Genomic DNA, 26118 nt, shown 5'->3' on the forward strand with positions numbered 1-26118 from the left:
TCAACAAAAATACCCTTGATAATTAGGCTAGTTCTCCAAGTTATTCATCTGCTTTTAAATAGTTATGCGTCTATTGGTAGAATTTATTCATCTACATATTCACCTGCATATTCAACTGCTTATACAGTGTTGCCTATGTGGGGCCCAGCATGTTGTGTGTATACCCCCAAACCCACCTATTAAGTGGACTTTATGATGTTATGATGCCCCAAAAATCTGGCCTATCCAGTAGTTTTGTGGGCAACTGCCACAACATAGAAAACAATGAATAACAACCCCACTCCCTCAATCCACGTAGTGGCCCACATGATGGTTGGATCAGCCTGATTTTTGAGGTGTCCGACTTTCATGGGGAAACTCTGTTGGGCAGGTTGCATGCCATACACGCTCCACAGTGGGCCTCATGTGAATAAACTTACTCTATAGGGACTTGTAGAGGATCTGGCCTCTAACCAAAATAAGCGCCTAATAATTGCTATATGTGTGAGTGACATAGGCACATAGCTTGCAAGTTGATGAAAAAGTTGTTTGCTATATGTAAGTTCATGTCCATATCAAGGTATTCTATAACGGTAATGGTGCCCATAATAGCCACCACTGTTACCTTTACGATACGAGCTGTAACAGCCGTTACCACTGTTATGGTCTCTCTCTCTCTCTGTTTTATTATTATTATTTTTTAATTTTTATTTTTAAATTTTAAAAAAACCCAAAAAAACCTGTATCAGCTTCATAATCTATTACGGGGCTGTTACAACCTATACGGAGGGTGTAAGTAATGGGCCGTTACAGGGATTGTAACAACCGTTATGGGTCATTTTTTTTCGTACCTTTAGATAATGGCCTTTACGGCCTCGTAATGGTTGTTGCGACACACCATGGTCCACATTTGGAGCAATTGTGAGATCCTAGCCATCCATCAATGGTGTTAAAAAATGGTCACACTACGATCATAAAGGCCATTGCATAAAGTAAACAATCATCCCCGTTACGTGATACGAGGGTGAATAAGTCCGTAATGCAAAATTTGACCATATCAGCCGATATAGGCCGGGCCGATATGTGTTGTATAGGCATTGTTACTAGGCCAATACACCATTTCAGGTTGATACAATCATAAAGGGCCATTGTGATTTTATTTTATTTTTTCCTTTCAAATTCTCCCGTTTTTCTGCCTTTTCTTTCTTAAAAAAATAAAATAAAATCATTTCAATCTTAAAGGAGGTGTAGAAACTTAGTTTAAACTAGATGTCGGACTCTTCTTAGGATCAAAATACAAATTTGTGTGGGATTCAACGAACCAAAGCAGAGTAGACCATTTTGGTAAATATCGGAAGGGGAAAACTCACCTTTTTTTTTTCCCTCCATTTTTTGCCATCTTTGTAGTTTTTGTACTTATGTGTAATGGGTCATAATTCACCAAATCACGTTTGACTTGTGTTCAATTGGGGCTATTTGGTCTACTTTTAGTAGGCAAGTTGACACTACCCGATAGACAGCATTCTCATATGTCCAAAACAAAAAAAGAATACATATTTGGGATCCTTGTATTGTAGAATATTATTCATAATTTTTGAGATTTTTTTTCTCAAAGAAAAAAGTTTAAGCTGTTATAGGGCCATATCATATCAGCCATTACCTTACATAATAACTTGCATCATCAGATTGGGGCTATCTTTTAGATGCTTCTAGGGGAAAACCTACACATGTCCACTGATAAGCTGAGCTACAGTTTATGAAAGTAAGTGGATGTTAAAAAGACTAAAATTGTGGCCCATTGATGTGCAAAATGGCATGATTTTTGGGCAAGGAGATTACACAAACAATGAGTAACACCTTACGTATGGCTTGGATCTCGCACATGTCTGCCATGTTGGCACATGAATTGGTTGTATGCATTGTAAGTTTATGGGATGTAAAATAACAGTTGAGGCATTTTCCAAGTATAGAGTCCTCTCTAATTCTACTATTCCACTTTCTGTACTTTTCTTAATATACACCAATTGTATCGGCGCTGACTAAAAAGTTGGTCCATTGATTAGGGAAGCCATAATCTATAAACAAATCAATGGTTAAAAAAATATATTTAAAGTTTTTAGGCTATCTATTTGTTTAAGATATTATGACCCATGTAAAAGGTGTATTCCATCGCGAAGACTGCCTTGCGTAACTATGCTGATGAATTCATCAGGCAGCTCCATCAAAATCCATTGATGGTTGAGAAGCTAACCCCACGTACACGTGGCTAACTTGATGAGTGGATTGGCCTAATGTTTGTGTCAGGCCATCTTCAATTGCTGGCATCAAGTTAAGAAGAGTCAAACACATGTGTATGCATGTGCATATATACATCGTAGATTTTTTTGGAGGTTAATGGGAATTTTAATAAAGGCCTACTTGCATGCAAGGCAGGAAAGAATACAAAGGGAATCCTAAGGAACTACATCCTTAGAAGTTAGAACTAACATTATAAGATCCTGCTTGACATTTAGGGTTGTAGCGCAGTGAAAAACAAAAAAATTAACAAAAACTATCATGGCTTTGCTCGACGTAGATGTGTCCTGAAAGTGACGTCTATTTGGGTTCCCCCAGATAGCGCACCAAACTACTGGAAAGATCAACTGCCAAACAAGCTTCACCTTCCTATCCATGTCCCCTCCATGCCATACCGAAAGGAGATCTCGAAGCGACCTCGACATAACCCTAGAGATACCGAATAAGGGTAAGAAGTGTTGCCATGCGTAAAAGGTGAAAGGACAAAAAATAAAGAGGTGGTTGATGGATTCGACATCCTGATCACACAAGCAACACATGTTCGGGATGGGCATTCCTCGCTTTTGAATATTATCAATCGTCAATACTCTCTTTTTGCCCACCAACCAAGTGAAGATTGTCACCTTAGTGGGAGCTTCATAGGATCATAAATGAAAAGCATGCATCCTGTCTTCACTTGATGACTTCAGACTTAGCATCTTATAAAAAGAGGATACTGTAAACCAGCCCGAACTATGGTTAGTCCACACCATAGAATCAGCCTTGTCCGACGGCACCACAATATGAAGATGTGAGCTAAAAGGGACAGGAGTTGTTCCATCTCGCTATTCGATAGGTTCCTCCTGAAAGGGGGCATCCGACATACTGATGGCCCCACTTGAGAGAAGCAATCAGCTACTTTCAACTCTTCAGAAGTCGCAAGATTAGGTAGGCAAGGAAAAATCTAGATACAGGGGATGATAGGACACCAAGATTCCTTCCAAAATCTGATTCGCGCTGCATTCCCAAGAGAGAAGGAAATGCCTTCCTTGAATTTGATTCTCAAGGATGATATTTTTTTCCATATATGAGAAGCCCGATAAATTGAAGATTCCTTCATCTCCCATTCCCCCTCCTTAAGGCCATACTTAGAAGTTAAAATCTTGCGCCAAATATGACCTTCCTTTGTCCCAAATCTTCATAACCACTTGCCAAGTTCATAATAGACAAGCTTCAGATTTTTGCACCGCCTAGAGAGATAGGCTTACACACCTCTTTTACCATCTTCCGATCCTTTCCGTAAGAAATTCCTTCTAAGCTTGTCTAATCTATCCTGAACTAATTGTGGACACTTTTACAAGGACATAAAATAAGTCGGCATATTAGAGAAGGCCGTTTTGAATAGAGTCAAACATCCGCCTAGGGAGAGATACCGACTTTTCCACTTAGACAACTTGACGCAGGACAGCCCTAATTATGATGCATGCTCATGGAGATAATTAAACAGCGGAAATAAAAGGAATAAATGATCTAAAATTCTAACAATAATCATCATAACTGAGAAAATCATAAAGGAAACATGCAATGGAGCGGGCCAGCACTACAACCATGGAGTATGGAATTCAATTACTACTTAGGTTGGATCCGGCGAGGGATGAGACCTCCCGATCTTGCATGGTCACACCCAATCGATCAATGAAGATCACTAGTCCGAAGAACCAAGAAGTTTCTCGGATTAGGGATTTGAGAATTTGGGGATTTAGGGTTTAGATCGGTTCTCAAGATTTTGATCGAAGAGGAATTAGCCAAAACAAAAAAAATAGAAGAAAGAAAGTTATTACCTTGAGGAAGTTGGAGGGGCACAAGAAGAAATTAGAAGAAGAAGATTAAGGGGAGAGAAGAAGCACCATTAGAGAGAAGAGAGAAAGGAGGCAACCAAAGGGTTTGCTTTTCATTCATCAATAGTTGAAATTCGTGTTTAGGGCTTTACCCCACTTAAATAAGCACATAAAGACATAAAATTACTAAAATACCCCTAGGATAAGCAAATAAAGATATAAGATTACTAAAAGACCGCTAACTAAGTCAAAAAACGTGCAAATAACATAAGTATGGGAAAGTTTGGGCGCTCGGTCCTCTTTCTCCAATCTTCCTTCACATGTGTCTTCCCTAAGTGGGGTCTTCTATATGTCCAATCACATGTGAAAGGTCTTCAACTCCTCAATATTCGCCTATCCACAAGGACAGCACTTGTGGTTGGCGCTTTCTTCGTTGGTATACCTTGAATGCACCCGTGTCCGCATCAATTCCCTCGGGTGAGAAAAACTCGACCCCGACGAGTTGAAACTTTTGTAATGCTCAAGTAGATATACCCTGCAATGCGTCGCTCGACAGCCACATAGATTTAGACGATGGTTTGTTCTTCCACTTGATAAGATACCTTTGGAAACCCCCATCTCTCGTGGATACTATCTCGTCATCCAAGATTTCCTCAATCGCTTCTTTATGGGTAATGGGTGGAGGAGGGGGTGGAAGGGGTTGGGTAGCAAACTCAAAAAAAGGCCATGAAAGGGATGATGTATCAACAATGGGAGTATGGGCACGGACTAGATCTTCCACATTAAAAGTTGGATTAATGCTCATTTCAGATGGAAGGTCAACCCGATACGCGTTGGACCCAACCTTTTGTAATATCTTGAATGGTCCAGCACTACGCGCTTGTAATTTCTTTGCAGATTCTTGAGAGAATCGCTCTGGCCTTATTCGCACCATTACATAGTCTCCTTCTTGAAATTCTTGCACTCTACGATGAGAATCAGCTAAAACTTTATAATCATCATTGCTCTTATTTAACCGCTGTCTAATATGTGTATGCAAATCATGAATATGGCGTGCGAATGCATCGGTTGACTCAGAAGACCTTTGGGTAACAGACATAGGTAAGAGATCTATGGGCATTCTAGGTTTATAACTACTTACAAGTTCAAAAGGACTCAAACTTGTAGATCTATTAACTGACCCATTATAAGCAAGTTCAGCAGTTGGTAAAATTAGGTCCCAAGTCTTAACATGTTCACCCACTAGACAACGTAGAAGATTTCCAAGGCTACGGTTTACTACTTCAGTTTGACCATCTGTTTGTGGGTGGTAAGCAGTAGAAAATTGCAAATGAGTTCCCATAATGTGCCACAGTGTCTTCCAAAAATAGCTAGTAAATCGAAGATAACGATCAGGACACTATGGTTTTAGGTAACCCATGGAGACGCACCACACCATCAAAAAAAAGACGAGCAACAGACGCATCTGACATCTTCGAACATGGGAGGAAATGCACCATTTTAGAAAAACGGTCCACAACGACAAAAACAATCGTGCTTTTTATAGTCTTGGGAAGCCCGAGCACGAAGTCCATACTAATGTCCTGCCACGGAGCATTGGCAATGGCGTGTACAACCCAGATTTTGCTTTCTTTGCTTTGCGAGCTGGATGCTTCGACCGCCTAAAACTTTGGCTACGTCTCGCGTGAGGCTATAAACGATCTTCCACGAGGGCAATGGTCTTATCACGACCAAAATGGCCCCTATCCCTCCCGAATGAAGCTCCCATGAGGAATTCACGAAGGGACATACGGGAATACAAAGTCTGTCTCCCTTGAAAAGAAAGCCATCTTTAAGAACATATCCACCCATAATATGCTGGTCACTAGAGAGCGACGTGTAAGTACCCCCAAAATCAGGACATATGGGGTATTCATCTTTTAATTGCTCAAATCCGACTACCTCTACACTCAAAGAGTTGAGCAACGCCACTCTCCTACTAAGGGCATCCGCTGGTTTGTTTTCAACCCCGGCCTTGTGTTTCAAAACAAACGAATATTCCTGAAGAAACGCTACCCACTTGGCATGCCTTGGTTTCTTCTGAGAATGCAAATATCTGAAAGCCTCATGGTCAGAAAACAAAACGAATTCTTATGGTAGGAGGTAGTATCACCAATGTCTCGGGGATTGCACTACCGCATAAAATTCTTTGTCGTAAGTGGAGTATTTTTATTTTGCCTCATTCAGTTTCTCACTGAAATAGGCCACAGGGTGTCCTTCTTGACTCAACACTCCACTATACCGACACCAGACGCATCGCACGCTACTACAAAGATTGTAGAAAAGTCAGGTAGACGCATGACAGAGCTTCCACCATCTTGCCCTTAATTTCTTTAAAAGCCTTGACGGCGGCTTTAGACCACACGAACTCTCCCTTTTTCATGCACTTAGTAATGGGATGATCGTGATAAAACCCCTAATGAACCGACGATAAAAAGTTGCTAGGCCGTGAAAACTTCGCACCTCATGAATGTTCCTTGGTTCTGGCCACTCAACTATGGCCCTGACTTTTTCAGGGTCTGCTTGCATCCCTTCAGATGACACTATAAATCCTAAGAACACAACTTGGTTAGACATGAATGCACATTTCTTAAGATTAGCGTACAATTTTTCCTTCCTAAGGACACTACAGACCTTCTTTAAATGTTCAAGGTGTGATTCCTTAGTGGTACTATAAATAAGAATATCGTCAAAGTACACCACTAGGAATTTTTCCATGAACGGCCTCAAAGCTTGGGTCATCACCCGCATGAAAGTACTGGGTGCGTTAGTCAAGCCGAAGGGCATGACCAACCACTCATACAACCCATCTTTCGTCTTAAACGCCGTCTTCCACTCATCTCCTGGGCGTATACGAATTTGGTGATATCCACTCTTGAGGTCTATCTTAGAGAATATAGTGGACCTGGCCATCATGTCAAGCATATCATCAAGTCTAGGTATAGGGAACCTATACTTGACAGTAATTTTGTTTATGGCACGGCTATCCACACACATGCGCCACGTGCCGTCTTTCTTTGGCGTCAACAATGCAGGCACGGCACACGGGCTCATACTCTCTTGGATGAAACCCTTTTGCAAAAGCTCATCAACTTGCTTCTTCAACTCTGCATGCGCTGCAGGGTTCATCCTGTGGTGAGGAAGGTTCGGTAGAGTAGACCCTGGGACAAGATCGATGGCATGTTGTATGTCCCTCATAGGTGGCAACTCATTCGGTAAGTCTTCAGGAAATACATCACTGTATTCCTTCAGGACTGAGGTCATCTGATGGAACCTCAGGTGTAATTTCTCTAGCCACAAGGGCATACACCATAGAATCCTCCTTAGCCTCTTTTTCAAACTCTCTTGCGCTGATTACATGTAAAGACTTAGGTTTGGATTTCCCCATTTCTCTAGGCTCACTTGCCTTCTCATCCTTCTTCTTTCCTAGTGTATTCTCAGGTGGCATGGGATTAAGTTTGATCTTTTTACCATTATACATAAAAGTACACGCATTCGAACGGCCAAAGATCGTGACATCATTATCGAATAGCCACGGTCTACCTAGGATAACATGCCCCACATCCATAGGTAAAACATCACACCACAGAGACTCTTTGTATGACCCAAACTCGATGGGGACTAGACATTGCTGGGTGACAGGTAGGGATGTCTTGTCAACCCAAGAAACTTTATATGGGTCTGGATGAGGTGTGGATTTCAGTTTTAAGCGATCTAAGGTGCTAGTGGAAATCACATTCTGACAACTTCCACTGTCCACTATCACCTTACAATTCTTTTCACCACACTTGGCAATAGTGTAGAAGATAGTGCTTCGATGGTAGTCAGCACTACTTCTAGACTGAGCTAACACACGCCTGACTACTGCAAGCGTTGCTTCTCCATCCACTTCTTCTTTATCAGTAAGTCCTCCTTCAGGGTGATACTCTTCAACTTCATAATCACCCTGGTCATCTCCACCCTCGTGGGACTCGCCTATAACTAAGGCTCTCCCACTGCTCTTCGTAGGACACTGATTAGACATGTGGCCAAGGTTGCCACACTCATAGCACCTCACTTGGCTCATGTTACTAGGACCGGCACCACGAACCCCTTTGCCCTTGTCCTTCCTAAGCCTAGGCGGAATGATCACCTGTGCCCTAGGTTGATTACCAATATTAGGTCTAGTTCCTTGGGAACTAGATCTAGCACTGGAGTCTCGGGACTCAAAACAACGAACGACAGGAGCCTTCAGATATTGGTCTAACTCCTGCACGACTTGATATGCTTCATCTAAGTCCGTTAAGGGCCGAGTAATAAGCTCGCGTTGAAGATCCGCACAAAGGCCCGTCTTAAAACGCGAGAGCGTTACTAGAGGGTCTTCTCGGATATCACATCGCATCACATACTCTTCAAATTTAGCGATGTAGTCAGCGGCAGGCATTGACCCTTGGCGTAAGGATTGCCATTGGCTTTTGACGGTATGAGAGAGGAAGGTACTTCTCCTTCAACTTCTCTTTCATCTCATACCAATGTGTGATAGGGGCTCTACCAACTCTCTCTACCCTACGCTCGGTGTTGGTCCAGAAGAGCTTGGCTTGACCCACAAGCTTCATCTTAGCAAACCGCATTTGACGGTTTTCTGACATGCCATACCACTCAAAGTAGTGGTCCATGTCAGCAACCCAGTCAAGGAATGCCTTGGGATCCAAGCGTCCATCAAAACTCGGGGCCTCAACTCTCACACTCTTCATCGCACGCTCATCTGGATCATAACGGTCTTGATAACCACATGTGGTTCGTGCCTCTCGCACCATACCACGACCGTTACCACGATCTCTATCCTCACTACCACCACGTGTGGCAGCACGTTCTTCAATGATTCCTTCCACTTGGGAGTGCGCATCTTCCCCTACAGCGGGGTTTTCCTTTTGGGACGCCTCTAGTTGCTCCACCTTAGTCATGGTGGTGGTAATTTGGTTCTCAAGGCGGGCAAACTCACGCCTTTGACTCGCTTCTAGGGTGGTTATCTTTTGTATCAATTGAGCAAGTTGCTCAGATAACTGCTCGTTATTCATGGTAGGTTGAAGTCCGAAACCTCTACCTCTTCTCGTGGGCATACAATGAAGACTTGAACCAAACTCTACCTAACTAGACTACTAGGTGTTATGACTTTCAAGATGAATGCGATGAATGCAAAAATACGATGAACTGACAAAATTAAGTTGAAACAGGAAACAACTCAAATCTAAAATTTTCCAGATTAGAAACTTTCTAAAATTGGAAAGTTTCGAAAATTGAAAACTTTCTAAACTTGAAACTTTCCCAAGTTAAACCTAAAAATCAAAACCCTAATTTGATAACTCGATCTAGACAAAAACCATGCAAGCCTAGGCTTTGATACCAAATTTGACGCAGCACAGCCCTAATTATGATGCATGCTCATGGACACAATTAAACAGCGGAAATAAAAGGAATAAATGATCTAAAATTCTAACAATAATCATCATAAGAGAAAATCATAAAGGAAACATGCAATGGAGCGGGCCATCACTACAACCATGGAGTATGGAATTCAATTACTACTTAGGTTGGATCCGTCAGGATGAGACCTCCCGATCTTGCATGGTCACACCCAAACGATCAATGAAGATCACTAGTCCGAAGAACCAAGAAGTTTCTTGGATTAGGGATTTGAGAATTAGGGGATTTAGGGTTTAGATCGGTTCTCAAGATTTTGATCGAAGAGGAATTAGCCAAAACAAAAAAATAGAAGAAAGAAAGTTATTACCTTGAGGAAGTTGGAGGGGCACAAGAAGAAATTAGAAGAAGAAGATTAAGGGGAGAGAAGAAGCACCATTAGAGAGAAGAGAGAAAGGAGGCAACCAAAGGGTTTGCTTTTCATTCATCAATAGTTGAAATTCGTGTTTAGGGCTTTACCCCACTTAAATAAGCACATAAAGACATAAAATTACTAAAATACCCCTAGGATAAGCAAATAAAGATATAAGATTACTAAAAGACCGCTAACTAAGTCAAAAAACGTGCAAATAACATAAGTATGGGAAAGTTTGGGCGCTCGGTCCTCTTTCTCCAATCTTCCTTCACATGTGTCTTCCCTAAGTGGGGTCTTCTATATGTCCAATCACATGTGAAAGGTCTTCAGCTCCTCAATATTCGCCTATCCACAAGGACGGCACTTGTGGTTGGCGCTTTCTTCGTTGGTACACCTTGAATGCACCTGTGTCCGCATCACAACTTTCTTTTGATTTGTTCAATAACCTCGTCCCATAAATGCTTGGGAGGTTTCCCGATGCGTAGAGGCAACCCCAAATAGGAAGAAGAAAAGGACCCAACCCTGCATCCAACCCCTGAAGCAAGCCTCGTGCTCTCCACTAATGAAAGATGAATCCCCAACATTTCACTCTTTCCCACGTTGATCTTCAATCCTGAGACTGCCTTAGAACATGCGACTATTTTTCGAAGATTAGATGACATGGAATTGTCCGCATCACAGAAGATGCTCATGTCATCCGCAAACTAGAGGTGCAATGTTGAGTTTGTTGAATTGGCGACCTTAAAGCCGCTAATGAGATTGGTCTCTTGACCTCTGGCTAGCAGCAGATTGAAAGCTTCTGCTACCACCAAAAGAGGTAGGGAGAGAGCGAGTCCCCTTGGCGAAGCCCCCGAGACGGCTTGAAGAATCCTTTTGGGGATCCATTCATGAGCATTGAAAAACTAGGAAACTTAACACACAACTGGATCCATCTTTTCCATTTTTCACCACAACCCAACCTGTTGAACATATGGTCCAGGAATTCCCACTCTACATCGTAGGCCTTCCCGGCATCCAATTTGCATACAACCCCTGGGATCTTTTGCTTAAATCTAGAGTGTATGCACTCATGGGCTATGAGAGCACTATCTAGAATTTCTTTGACCACCACAAAAGCACCCTGATTTTTTGAGATAGCACTTCCCCACACATTTTGGAAGTGCAAAGCAAGAGTCTTGGCTAGAATTTTGTATGGGCTCCCTAATACATATATTGTACATGTGCATGGATGCATGTGGAACTAAGGGCGTTTGGAAGTAAAAATACTCCAAACCACATAGATCTTTGTCAATCACGAGGCTCATGCGCCTAGGTGTGTATCATTTGACAGATGAGAATCTAAATTTGCGTATATGGCTCACATGATGAGGGGCTCAACTTGATTTTTTTTTTTTTTTTCAAATGATTCTAAAGAAAAAGGAGCCAAAAGATCAAAGGCGGTTGAAATATTCTTAATCTATGAGTGTTTATTTTTTGGCTATCCCCCATTCAAGGGGAGGTGATGCAGGATATGAAAATTAAATATGATATGCAAGATTTCAGGCTTGAGATCATACTAATTTAGAAACAATCACATAAAAATTCACGTCCCACATATGATCAAGCATTTAACAAGGGGAATCTATAAGGGTACAAGCCTACACATGTTAGGGCTGGATCAATAATTAAAAATTATAGACCAAACAATGCTCAAAGGAGAGTAAATTCATCCACACATGCAAATGATTATTTCCCAATCTAAGGGATTCACATGTTTCAAATCGGGAAAACCTAGGGTTTGCAAAAGTGGAATAGAACTTGGGATTTAGGATTATGTAGGGTTAGGGTTATAAAAATAAGGTGATAAAGGAGTGAAAGAGAGGAGAGAGAGAACCTATAATCAGTCCACACGTGTGGACAACAGGTTGGCCTGATGCACGTGCATGGATTGTTGCCCGCACGTGTGTGGGGCCCACGAACCCAAAAAGGGCCAACTAGAGGTTGGTCGGCCAGGGATGGGCCACCCACACACCAAGTTTCAGGGCAAACGGATGATTGGTTTGAGCACGGTGCTCCACCGAAGTTTCAACCCTCCTGCAGAGCCTGATTCTGGAAATCTGTTGCGGAGAAAGATTGATTGCAAAATAAAGGTGGATTTGAAGAGTGGATGGCTGTGAGAGATGATGAATATAGAGGGTAGTAGGTGGGGGCGATTTGGGATGGGTGTGGCTTCGCACCACGATAGTTAACCCTTCGAAGAAGGGAGGGTTTCGCACCCAAGTAGATTTCCACAACTCAGAGAATTAGAGAAGCAGGAAAACTCAAAATTTTATTAATAATCTTCAATCACCAAAAACCTACAAGGGGTTGCCTATTTATAAGAAAACACTATACCTCAAAAGCCGCGCCATGTGCGCGCACTATTACTTAGAGACGAAGTAACAAAAATAACAACTAATCAAAATAATCTAAACCGTTCATGATGTTCCTAATAATGATAATAAGTAAAACTCAAAGTCCCAGATCATCTATGGTAGTGGGCCACGATCATGAGATTCAATGGTGGGATCCACATGATGATCGGGTTCACCCCAAGGATCCAAAACACAATCCTCTAACTAGGAGGTCCTCCATGGATGTCGTCATCGATCCAGATCGAAGGTGGGGCCCTCCTCCTTGCGTACATGCGTAGGGGGGGTGTGCGTGTGCGCGAGATGTCCCTATCAGGAGGCCCATTATAAAAACAGTTCAGATCATTGAAAGCGGGCCCCAAATGATGCATTTGAACAAACCTATGTCCCTATTGACAATTTAAGTGCCGTTGCACATGCATTTTAAAAATAGTTTAGATCACTAAAAGCTGATCCCAAATGATGCATTTGAACAAACCTATGTCCCTATTGACAATTTAAGTGCCATTGCACGTGCATTTTACTAGTTTTGTTAAATGACCATTTAATTTAATTTAATTTTTTTAAAAATGGCTTATTTGTCCAATGCCTAAATTTATGGCAATGAAATTCTACTTGACCAAGCATGCAAATTGATCATTACTACCCATGGAACTTGTCTTAATTATGCCTCGCATGAACTTGCGTCCTTTTTATGTGTTTGTTAGTGCTATTTAAGTTGGTAATTTATTGTCTTTTTTGTAAATCGGTATAAGTCCATTCCCATGATGGATTTAGGATATCATTTTAAATACTCTTCAATCATTATTATCAACTTATCCTTTCCCATCCCTCTGATGCTAGAATAGCTGTATGAATAGCATGGTTTCATTTCTTAAAGTATCGCGATGGGGTTGATCCTCATGTTGCTATGCCATGAGCAGTTTTCTAAGTATCGGTATCATTACATGTACCAATGACCAGGGATCTGGAAACATGTACAGGTATTGCAGACATTATTGTCGATACTCGGAAAAATATTGCTGTCTGAGGGAAATAGTGGGAAAAAGTGGAATTTTTCAGTGAAACTTTGGGAAATATTAAAAGACACCTAATTACATATTTAGGACTCAAAATATTGCAAAAAACAACTAAATATTGCAAGTTTCCATTTTATAGGGGCCTAAACCATGTGCTATCAAAAAAATCGGTACAAACTAAATATAAAATTTGTAGCCAATCAATAGATCAGCAAATACTCATTTAATATATAAAAATATCACATTAATCAATGGTAAAAAACATATTTTCCAATAAAAATGGAGAAATTTATGATTTCCGTAATTTTCTTGTTAAAGTTTCACCATAAATCCATGTCAATGTATGAGAATCGTGCATAGACATGGATTTCCATTGCAATGCATGCTAGCATTTGAGAATAGAAGAAGAAGATTGTATGGATTTTTCATCACCTTTAAGTTTTGGCCTATCTTTGCTTCAAGTTGAGATTCCTCTATCAAATCAGAACTTTGATGCAACAAAACCAAGGGTGGTCAAAATCACTCAAGGAATATATATATATATATATATATATATATATATATATATATATATATATATATATATATATATATATATATATATATATAAAACCACAAAAATGGAGATCTTTTGGATTTTTGGGATTTTTTTTTTTTTCCAATTTTCTATCAATTTTGTTTTCTGTTTACAGATGTTTCCTTGGTATCGCAGATATTATCATATTGCTAGTATTGGGATTATTGTCGATGGTATCACCGAACTAGGAAACTTATATAAGGGATTCTTCTAAAAAATATTGTTGGTATCGATAATATCGCCAAATATTGCCGATATCGAAAATATCGGCAATATTTGAATTTTTTAATAATGCCAGCAATTTTATGATCGTTGACCTAGCAATACCGATAATATCGGTGATATTAGTGATAATATCAGTGATATTTGGTAGACTGGCCATGAGTGCCTTTGTTTTGATGTATTTGGGTGGTAATGTGATTCTTCCTTGTTATCTTCTATTATCTGGGTTGGTTTTATTGAAAATTTACATCCATATTTGACACATACAGATCCAAAAACATTCTCTGTAACATATGTTGATTTAGAAGGTAATGTTTTTGGATTTTAGTGGTATATTATCTGGTTACTCCTACCAATCTAGCTTTCTTTGCCCTTTTTTTTTCCTTGAATGGAAATTGTTGCTGTTCATTTTATCAATGATTTATTTGCATGCCATCGATCAAGGGCTACGATTATACCATCAGAGCGATAGGTATGGGAAGGTCCCTTCACAATGGGGCCACTGGATCAATGGTTTGGATCACATAAATATGGGCCCCAACCATACAAACTCAGGGATAGAGGATACTGTACATATCCTGGGGCTGAGGATGATATAATCCATATAATCCCTTCATGGTAGATCTTCTGCTAGTGTTTCTCTGCACAGCTGGAGCTCTTCTGTGATTGCAGATTTAAGCTCATCATAAGTGACTGGAAACCTGCACACGCATGTGGAAGAGATTTAGAACATTCTCTTTTATTTATGTTCATGCAACACTATCTCAAGAAAATGGAAAACATGGTATGTCTACATGCTGGAGAAGTGCAGTCGGCTCAATCTCTGCACTAAGAGCACATGAAGCGTTGCACATTAATTACTTGAAAATGCAGTCTCTTTTAGTATCTCCATCAAGAATGCTGTTTTGACTCATGAGAGCACCAGTTTTATTACTTGTAACGAATGCCATGTTCAAAATTTCTTTGAACACTACTGCCATATCACTTGGCCTAACATGCTAGCCTTATTTGTGTGCGCTTGTAATACTTTTGTCCATCTTTTGATAAGCTTTGACTGTTTCCCCCCATTTTTACTGAGATGTATACATCACAGCTGAATTTTTTAAAACATACGTGCTCTTGTTCTCCCACCAATCATATTTCAGGGTTCGACATGCACATTTTCTGAGGCCATTTTGCGGGAATGTGGTTTTCAAACTGGACTGTTTACATCTCCGCACCTAGTTGATGTGAGGGAACGATATCGTATTGATGGGTCAGTATTCCAGAGTATTAGTATTTATTAATACACATTAATTCTTATGTTAGATGTTGGTTGAAACTTTCCATCTTCCAGTATGACACTGCAAACCCAACGAAATGCACTCAGCCAAGCTGGTTATCATTGTCACAAGCACGACTCCCTATTTTTATGCAAACTTGTTAGATGAATATCAAGTAATGGTAAGTAACCATTCATTTAATGCTAGTAGGTAATTAAGCGATGCAGGGGGCACATGTGGAAACACACTTCCCATGTGCCTATGTAGAGAGTTTGTGCCAGATACAAGTTGCTCAGTAGGTGGCCTCCATTTTGTATCTGTTGTGGCCTACTATCAGGATGACCTGATATCAGCCACACTTTTAAGAAAAGAGGAACACCCACATATTTCCTGGTAGACGAAGGGGGTGCATAGACCTGATAACCCAATGTCACAGATCTAGGACCATTCATAGATGAAAACCACCCTTAATATGTGCTGACACAAAAATAAGCAATCCCACTCATTATGCAGGAATAGATCTGATGTAGAATCGTACAGTCCACAGTCAACATGGAAGGAGATGAAGGACACTAAAAATGGAAGGATGCACATGCTTTGATTCACAAGTGGGTCTCATCGGTACAACCAATAATGAGTGGAATCACATAGAGATGTGTCTATCTATCTATCTATCTATCTATCTATATATATATATATCCTCTGTTCATTCTATCCCTCTAGATCAATTCTGCATCCGGAACTTAAAAAGTACAAATGGTTTTTGCAGTCATTCATTGAGAAATGGTAAAGGTCAAGAGCATATCTTTGCTTGGTAACTAGAAGACCTTGAGAGGTGTTTGAAACCTCTATACCCTTAAAGCAGTGAAGATTCTCCACATCTTTTGTTCTGAACTTCCAAGTGCCTGAAGAACATGATGAAAACAGGCAATTTCCTTCTGATCATTCCCAGTGAGCACTATAATCCTTAAGAAGCCACAGGATAATAAATATTAAACTACTATATTTAATAATACGCTGTAACTTTTTGGTTGGTAGTACTAGTAGTATTGTAAAAGATTCTGAAACTACAAAATACAAAAAAGAAGAAGAAAACTATCAGAAAACCTGAAAATTATTAAAACATAATGATGCATGTTCATACACATGTTGACACAACAAAAAATCTTAATGCTGTTGTATCCTTGTTATCTGTACAGCAAATTTACTTGCCAGACATAACGTTTTGCAGAGACTGGACTGTGAGACAACCTGTTCTTTACTAATGAGCTTTAATTCAGATGTCGGACAAATAATGGCAGTACTGTATTTAAAAACGCTAGATTCTCCAGCAAAATCCAGCTACACTAAACATTATCACTGTTACTTGACAGTTTATTGACAATCTCTCTCTCTCTGTCTCTCTATTATGTTGGATAGAATGCTAGTAACTTTTTACACGATGTTGTGATTAAAGCATCTCATAAATTTTTTCCGTAACTTGCTTCCTTCTTTTGACCAGAAAGTCATTGATTAGTTGTTTGTTTGGATTTTTGTGTGCTAGTCTTGGGAGTTCTTTATTTTGTTGACATGCGTTCTTTCATGGTCCATGTAGGGTTAATATTTCTGAGGATAAATTTCTACAGCACTTCTGGGATTGTTGGAATCAATTGAAGGTATTTTTGTGTCCCACCAAATGGTTGCTTGCTTGCAATATATGCCCTCTAGCTTCTTGTGTTTTATCTCAGCACCTTCTTTTGAAGGTGCTTTCCTCGGTTCTTGTATTCCACATTTTCTCTCACACTTCTTGAGCTGGTGACAAAACATCCTTCACTTCTCTTGTGGAATTTCTTTTGCATGCATCTTGTTTGGTTTGGGGAAAAAAATTGTTCTATTGAAGTTCTCATCTCTGTTTTTGAAGTTGAAAGCATGTTTAACCATATCACTCCTTTCTAAAAACTTTGTTTCCCAATCATCCTAAGCTGCAGTTGGTAGGCGTGGTTACAACAAAATAAAAATAAAAATTAGAGGAATTATTCTTGATGTTGTACTCCAATCTGAAGCAGTGTTATAGTAATCCCAATGTGATAAAATCGAGTGCAGATTGAGATGATTCAGTCGTTAAGCAATGAAAACTGGTGACTGCTATGGTACGGAGTGGAACATTGATTATGTTTGAGGTGCCTTAAGATGGTACGAGAGGAAGACCTAAAAGGACTTGGATCAAGTTGGTGATAAGGATAGAAAGATGTTTACTTACCAAGGGTAGGGTCTTGTATATGATTGGTTGGTGAAGTAGGGTTCGCAAAGTTGACACCAAAGTAGGGGTGCAACTCGGGTGGGTTGGGTCAGGCAGAGGGTCAACCTGAGCCCAAACCCACAACTTGACCTGACCCGAATTCCAACCCAAGGTGCCCAATCTGAACCCAGCCTGAATTCCTCTATGGCCAACCTAACCTGATCAAATTACATGTGACTGTTCCCAACCCAACTTAACCTGACCAGCATTTGTGCAACCAGAGCTCAACCTGATGTCTAATCGGGTTGGTGTTTTCCAACCCAAACCTGACCCCAACCCAACCCAAACTTGAGTTAGGTCAATTGGGTTCAGGTCTTAGTTGCACGATCCTTCGAACTAGGTGTCCCTCCCACTTCGAATTGCTTTTCTGATTTGCGCTTGTGCTCCTGCTCCCACTTTCTACCTGTTTATACTGGTAACATTTTGAAACAGACACCTCTTGGCTCCCGCACCCAATTTTGTTGCAGCTTTGCTTCACGCTTCGTGCAAACTATAAATCAGGTTGACCTGAACCCAAGTTGCAGCGCTACACCAAAGGGCTGGAAGAAGGCTATCATTATGGTTAAACGTAGTTTCATTTACTTCATCATCTGATCAATTTCTAAAAACCAAAAAAATAAAAATAAAATCAATTTCATAGGTAAAATTAGTATGTTTTATTTTCATACTTGCTCTGGCATGATGGCATGATGCTGGCAATGGAAAATGGCTTATCATGAAAATTTTGATTTGCAGGAAAAAGTAACAGATGATTTGCCAATGCCTCCACTGTTTCAGTTCCTCACCTTGTTGGCATTTAAGATATTTATATCTGAAAAGGTTAGCTGCATCTGTTTTGCCTTGTTTCTCTTTAATTGTAAACCTTGTCTGAACAATATTTTTAAGCTCAATGTTAATATTTTATGTTTTGTGAAGCAAATTATGTATACAATTTGCAAACAAAATGAAATAACAATATCTGAATTTTTAGTGATTGATACCCTGTAGTCCAGTACTTCATTAACTAATATTGTAGTCCATATGTATAGTTGCATGCATATGGACTAATATTGTTGTAGTTTATATGGTTTGGTCATGTTCAACAGAAACCAAGAATTGTGCTGGTTAGGAGTGAGTTGGTACAAGTTGAGGGGTCTAAAAGGCCAAGGGAAGGCCCAAAAGGAACGGTTGGAGGTAGTAAGAAAAGACTTGATGACCTATGGTCCAACTGAAGATCTGATTCTCAATAGAGTGGAATGGTGGAAAAGGATTCGCCTAGCCGGCCCCAATTAGTTGGGCTAAGGGTCAGATGATGATGATGGTGGTGGTGGTGATCTATAGTTGCATGCACATTTGAAATTTCTGTAAATGAATAAGAGAGCTATCTTTCACTAAAAAAAAAAGAAAAAGAAAAGAAAGAAAGAAAGAATGGAACTATCTTTGCATGTCAAAGATTCTATTTATTAAGTGTGGCTATTGTTTTTACAGAGTACCAGACGCTCTTTCTCAATTATTCGGCACAATATAAATTTCATGTCAGTAACTTGTTGCATTCTAATATGGAAGTTGAAGTGCTTTTGCCCCAAGAGTTGACTCCTGGATGCCAGTCCTATGAATTCATTTCATATTCTTCTATAGTACATCAAGTGTTCCAAATCTCGCTGATATTATCGCTATTGCCAGGTTTGTGATACATATACTAAAAGATACCAAATATCGCCAATAAATAGGTGATATTTAGCAGTTTTATCGACTCAATGATATTTTGGGTAGGTTCCTTTATAGAAGTTCCTTGATACTGGTGATACTTGCATAAATCAATGAAATTCGAGAGAAAATCAGGAAAATCCCAAAAAACTAAAAATCTCCATTTCTGTGGGGTCCCCCTCCCCCTCCCCCTTGTTGTCTCTGTGTGTGATGGATGCATGGATATATTATTTGTATGTATGCATGGGCGGATGATGCATGTATGTATGGATGCATTGACATATTATGTATGTATGTGTGAATGGATGGATGGATGGATGATGTATGTAGGTATGCATGGATGGTTGGATGTTTCATATGTGTATGGATGGATGAATCAGGATGATTCATGTGTGTATGGATGGATGATGTATGTGTGTATATATGCATGGATGGAGGGATATATGGATGGATGGATGGATGAATGATGTATGTATGCATGTATGTATTTTATGCATCGATGGATGGATGGATGTATTTAATGCACAAAGATTGTGACTTCTGATGCAAGACATGAAATTTAAGTATGATGTGCAAGATTTCAGGCTTTAGATCACACTAGTTTAGAAACAATTACACAAAATTCCATATCCCACACAAAAGTTCAAACACTCAATCAAGGAGAATTTTATGCGGGTCCAGGCCTACACATGGTAGGGCCGGATCAATGAAAATTATAGACCAAACAAGAATCAAAGGAGAGTAAATTTATCCACGCATGCACATAAATAATTCCCCTCATCCAAGGGATTCAAAAATTTCAATTTGGAGAACCTTAAGGTTGAAGAAATGGTATAAAATTGGGGATTTTAGTAATTTAGGGTTAGGTTTAGGAATTTTGGATGAAAGAGGAGTGAAAAAGAGGAGAGACGAAGTAGAGAAGTACCGCACGTGTGGACAACAGCAATGGCCCAGACGCACGTGCGTGTGATCTCGACCGCACATGTGTGGGGCCCACTATTCAGGAAAAGGTTACCTTGACCCTGGTTGGCTAGGGATGAACTCCAAAGCCCCCAAATCTCAGCTCGATCTGATGCGCGGTTTGTGTGTGGTGCTTCGCTGAAGTTTCAGCCCTCCTGTAGGGCTAGACTATGGAAATCTGCTGTAGAGAGAAAAACGGCTTCAATAGAGGATGGATTTGAAACGTAGATGATTGTAGGAGGAGAAATATGGATAGAAGAAGGTGGGGGCAAATTGGGATAGGTGTGGCTTCGCACCACGGTAGTCAACCCTTCAAGGAAGGGAGGGTTTCGCACCCAATTGAATCTCCACAACTCAAAAATTTAGAGGAGCAGAAAAACGCAACAATTTTATTAATTTTCATTGAATGAAAAAGATTACAAGGGGTGCCTATTTATAATAAAACCTTATACCCCAAAACTCGCGCCATGTGCGCAACCTATTACTTGGCGACAAAGTAATAAAAAATAACAATTAGTCAAAGAAATTTAAACCGTCCATGATATTCCTAATAACAATAATAAGCAAAGCCCAAAGTATTAGATTAATTAGAATAGTGGGTCACGATCATGAGAACCCATGGTGGGATTCACATGATTATCGGGTTCACTCCAACGAACCAAAACGCAGTCCTCTAACTAGGAGGCCCTCCCTGGACGTCGTCATCGATCTAGATCGATGGTGGGGCCCTCCTCCTTGCGTACGTGCGTAGGGGGGTGTGCGTGTGCGCATGATGTCCCCATCAACTTCGAGCTGCCTTGTAACTCTATGGGTTTACGGCAAAGGTGTTATTGTATTATCTTTAGTTTCTAGATGTATTGCTTATGATTTATTACTTGCATTCGTTGGTATTAGAATGATATGAGTTTATTTTCGATATAATTGCATTGTTTTTATTTATTTATTATTAACAGCGCATGATTTAGGCCCATGTAAATGGAAACATATTATGTATAGTTGTTTTTTGCAATATTTGATTCCAAAATGTGCAAGTATGTGTACCGCACTTTTGGTGTTTGTTGTTTTAAAATGTGAGCTTCAAGGTTGGATGCATGCCATATATAGTTCAAATAATATATTGGTACATTCATTGCTAACACTATCTCTCATGTTTTTAGGTTGATGTTGCAATTCTTGAAGTTGGTTTGGGGGGGAGGTTGGACTCAACAAATGTGGTATTTAGTAATCTTGTTTGGCTTGATTGGGGATATTTTTTCTTGTGGTTGTGCATTTGGAGATTTTTTGTTTTTAATGCCTTAAATGCAAACACGAAGAGTAAGCTACTTTATTCTTAGGAGCCACTAATTACACCACCCTCCATTGATAGATATGCTCATTCTTTCGTCTATTGGTAATACAATAGTAAATACATTTACTGTTGTGTCACTAGAAGTAGAAAAGAAGAGCATCAATAAAAGAGGGTGGATGTAGACATTAATTTTGTTATTTTCTCTCTTTAGCCCTTTTCAATTGAAATATTGAAACCACATTATCAAATGAACTTCTTGGTCATGGAATTCAATGGAAAAAATTTTACAGGTCAAAGAACCTGTTGTTTGTGGCATAACTTCGTTAGGGATGGATCATATGGAGATATTGGGTACCTCCTTTCTCTATTCAATATAATATCCTCAATAGCCAGTCATTTTCCTTTGTTCTTTGTTTATTGATGGATGGGCTTTATGTGTGCACTGTCACGGTTGCCAAACATTTCCCATAGATGGTTAGCCTCGTAGATGCCCACCTTGTGGAAATGCATCCCCTAGTGGCATTGGGACATTAGACATGTTCCCCCTAATTGCTCTTAACAAGGTGCAAAACTTGTGTGTGTGTGTGTGTGTGTGTGTGTGTGTGTGTGTGTGTGTGTGTGTGTGTGTGTGTGTATTTTATAATTATAGAAAAGCGTTGGGATGGCGCAAAAAACTACTACCCAAACAAAAAGGAAAAATTACAATTCTCAAGAGCTTTTATACAAGAGGTCCATTCTGCAACATAGAGCTTTGCCCTGATTGAGGACCACCACTAGCCTACTCTTATTTCAAAAGCATCTTGTTGTATTCTTACAACTTATGCAAATTATAAAAAGACTTGGGATGGGTCTTTTTAAACGCCAACCAGAAACTCTCCTTTACTAAACGATTCATTCAACTACTTTTGTAGATTAATATAGAAGAGAAAAAAAGTAGAAGAGGAAGAAAAAGCATTGTAGAGAAGAAAATGAGAAGGCTAGATAATAGGGCTAACCCCCCACCCCCATGTATTTAAGTGATGAAAAATGAAAACACCCAATGTACCCCTAAATTGACAAATAAGACTAAACACCAAGACTAGGTGGGCACTACAGTTGCACAACTCATACCCATGTTCGTTAACACTCCACCTCAAAGTTGGAGCATAGATGTCATTGATGCCAAACTTGGAGTAAATGCGAGTAGACTGACTGTGACTGAGAGCCTTGGTTAACGCATCAACAAGTTGATTTTGAGATCGAAAATATGGCTTAGAAATTTCTCCACTGGAGACCTCTCGTATGAAGTGACAGTTGACTTCAATATGCTTGGTTCTCTCATGATAGATTGGATTGTTCACTGCTAAACCCATTTCCTGCAACGACTTCTTGATCCACACAAGCTCACATGTGATATGGGCCATCGCTTAATATTCTGCTTTAACGCTTGATTTGGCTACAACATTGCTTCTTATTCTTCCATGCAATGTTCACAATATCGGTATCACGTTACATATCGCACCCTTGGGATACAGATACATACTGGTTATTGCACGGGATATATCATTTGTGTTGGGTAATGTATCGCACTTTCTGGGAAACATTAGGAAATTGGTTAAATTTTTCAATGATACTTTAGGGATTGTTAAAAAAGACCTTAACGAACACTTTTAAATCACAACATCTAACAAAAAAGTGCACATAATAGGTTTCCTTCGTATATGGTCCTAGGCTATGCATTGTCTGACTGAACTAATACAACTATATTTAAAGTGAATTCATAACATTTATAAATGTAAGAAGACATTTATGAAAACACGACGAATTCATTCAAACGAAAAAGAAGTAGAATTTGGGAAATTTCGAATTATCCCCAAAATGAATTCATAACATTTATTAATTTTTAATTAAATTTTTTTATTTAATTCTGAAAAATATAAAAATACATGAACTAATAGATCATGCCTCATACATGTTTGATTTCACGTTTGAAGTGTAAGATTGAAACGAATTTGGGAGATATTTCGAATTATCCCCAATTGCCCCTAAATCAGACATTCGGTCAAATCTTGAAATTAGAGTGTCTGTGATGATCATTTCATTAAACACTCCTAAATACTTTGAAATTGTACTCAATTGATTGTTGCTAGGAGTTGAATTTTGAATTTTTTTTTTATATATTTTTACAATTTTTTATTAATTTTGAATTATTTTTTTTTTTTTCCAAAATTTCACAAAAAACATCATAAATCAGTAGATCAAGCCTCATACATGTTTGATCTTGTATTTGGAGTGTAAGATTGCAAGCAATTTGGGAGAAATTGGGGAAAATTCAAATTTCCCAATTTTCCCTAAATTGGGCCAACCTACCCTCAAATCTTGAAATTGAAGGTTGAAATCCTTAATTTCCCATGCAAAACATGAAGAATCAATGATTTTTCAAAAATGATTTCACACTGATTTTATATGATTTAAACAAAAAAAATAAAAGAATCAAAATGCAAAATAATTCACCTTTTGAGAAATGGCCCCAAACGCAAGAAAAACTTTATTCTGACTTCAAATGTAGGTTTTTCTCCAAAATCAAGCAAAAGATTGACCAAAATTCACCCACAAACAGGTAGAAGAGAGAAAACTGAAGAAAATGTGAAAAAATCGGATTTCAGGTGGTTTTGGGAAGTTTTCTTGCGGTTCCTGGAATGTGTCGACGATATTTGTCGATATTGATAGGTATCGTTGTTATCTTTGTAGAGGGATATGTCGTGATATCGTGAGATATTGCTGATACATTGCGATATGGTGCAATATTTTGAGCGATACTCGAGATTTTTTGTTTTCCAGTTACACTCCAAGGATGTTTTGTATCCTTGGAGTGCGATATCGACAATATCGGCTGCGGTAGTAGATCGTCTATCATACGAATCTATTTCTTTTCTCTATTTTTTTATGGGCCATACGAATTGTATGTTTTGATGCCAACACAATTCAGGAGTCCCAAATTCAAAGGACATTCGGTGTGTTTTTTATTTTTATTTTTTTGCTTTTTATTGAAAAAAACATAAATCCCACCTCTCTCAAGGTATGTTTTTTAGAGAAAGGAGAGGATTTGTGGCTTTTGAATACTCAAAAACCTATAGCAAAGAACGCCACATATCTTTCTTGTTTCTAAACGGAATTGGACGGTGTTTATTCCAATGTGTTTCTACATAAAAAAAGGTACAAAAGAGTGCTAATATTTATAAATTCTTTTCTTTTTTCTCAAAAGATTTAATTCTTCTAAATTCTTTTCTTTTTTCTCAAAAGATTTAATTCTTCTCTTTTGATTTAATTCATTTTAAAGATAATTTCATGAAATCTCTTTCACCTTTTATTTATTTATTTCTTGTTTTTCTTTTTGTTTTTTAAAAAGCATTCTATTGGATCTTTTGGTTTGATTCTCAAGATGTTGACGGTAAAAGATGGTAATGACATTACATGGGAGTATTGCTCTAAAGTAAGGACACCAACCCCTTGTATGTAATTATTCTGGAAAGTTGTATTGTGAAGGTGTGTTTCAAATGAAACATCACCTACCCCAAACCAAGAAAAATGTTGCGGTATCTTTCCAAGTGATTCACGACGTGGCATTTAAGTTGTTGAGTGGCGTGGATAAAGAGAAGCAACAATACAAAAGACCATCTTTGTGTGCATGTGAGTGCATGCGTTAGTGTGTGCGATTTGGGTGCAACCAATATAGACTTTGGTTACATTTCTATGCGACTCTGGTGCAATCAAGCATAGTTTACTTTGGTTACAATTCTATGTGACTTGGGTGCAAGTGCAACCAATATTAAGCAGACTTTGGTTACAAAAGAATAGTTTAAGTTGTTGACTGGCATGAATAAACAGAAGCAACAAAAGAAATTACAATCTTTCCATGTGTGTGTGCGCGAATGCTTTTGTGCATGTGTGTGTGACTTGGGTGTAATGGATATAGACTTTGGTTACATTTCTTTGTGACTTGGGTGCCACCAATATAAAGTAGACTTTTGTTACAGTTCCAAAAAGTCTCTACCTGCTCCATGTTGACCATGATTTGGTGAATCTTATTTTTCAGTAGTATTTGAATGAAGTACATGTAAATACTAGTATAAGAATGAAATAACCAAATGATTTCTGCTTAAGATTGGCAGCATCAGGAATTCTTATTTTCGTATGTATACTGGTGGCATATATTTCTATTGTAATACTTATACTTGTGATAGTTGATCATATAAAGTTTGGCATCATAAACTGGCTGGTCGCTCAAAATTCCAGGGGATCTCAAACTAGAGATATTTCTTTAACTGGCATGTGTCATATAGTGAAGCTGTCTTCCCAAAGTTCTGCTTCACTTTAGTTGTCCACTGCAAGGGTGGTGGCAGCTCAATTTTGATGGTTCTTCATGAGGCAACCTTAGTCCTTGTAGCACAGGAGGTCTTCTCTGCAACAATATGTTCTGATGGCTGATGGATCAAGTGATCACTTTGAATG

At 39.1% G+C, this 26118-nt stretch overlaps 1 protein-coding gene across 3 annotated transcripts in view; it reads left to right on the forward strand.

Annotated features, from left to right (window-relative positions):
• LOC131229289 (folylpolyglutamate synthase-like) overlaps positions 1-26118 on the forward strand; it is a 65980-nt gene that overhangs the window by 21164 nt on the left and 18698 nt on the right. For all 3 annotated transcript variants that reach the window (XM_058225200.1, XM_058225201.1, XM_058225202.1), the window contains 5 exons: positions 15299-15408; positions 17010-17070; positions 18429-18512; positions 21497-21553; positions 21918-21978. In XM_058225200.1, coding sequence (XP_058081183.1) covers positions 15299-15408; positions 17010-17070; positions 18429-18512; positions 21497-21553; positions 21918-21978 — 373 coding nt within the window. The remainder of the gene's footprint in view (positions 1-15298; positions 15409-17009; positions 17071-18428; positions 18513-21496; positions 21554-21917; positions 21979-26118) is intronic.

Source organism: Magnolia sinica, chromosome 16, assembly GCF_029962835.1.
Source record: "Magnolia sinica isolate HGM2019 chromosome 16, MsV1, whole genome shotgun sequence".
In the NCBI taxonomy this organism is placed as follows: Eukaryota; Viridiplantae; Streptophyta; class Magnoliopsida; order Magnoliales; family Magnoliaceae; genus Magnolia; species Magnolia sinica.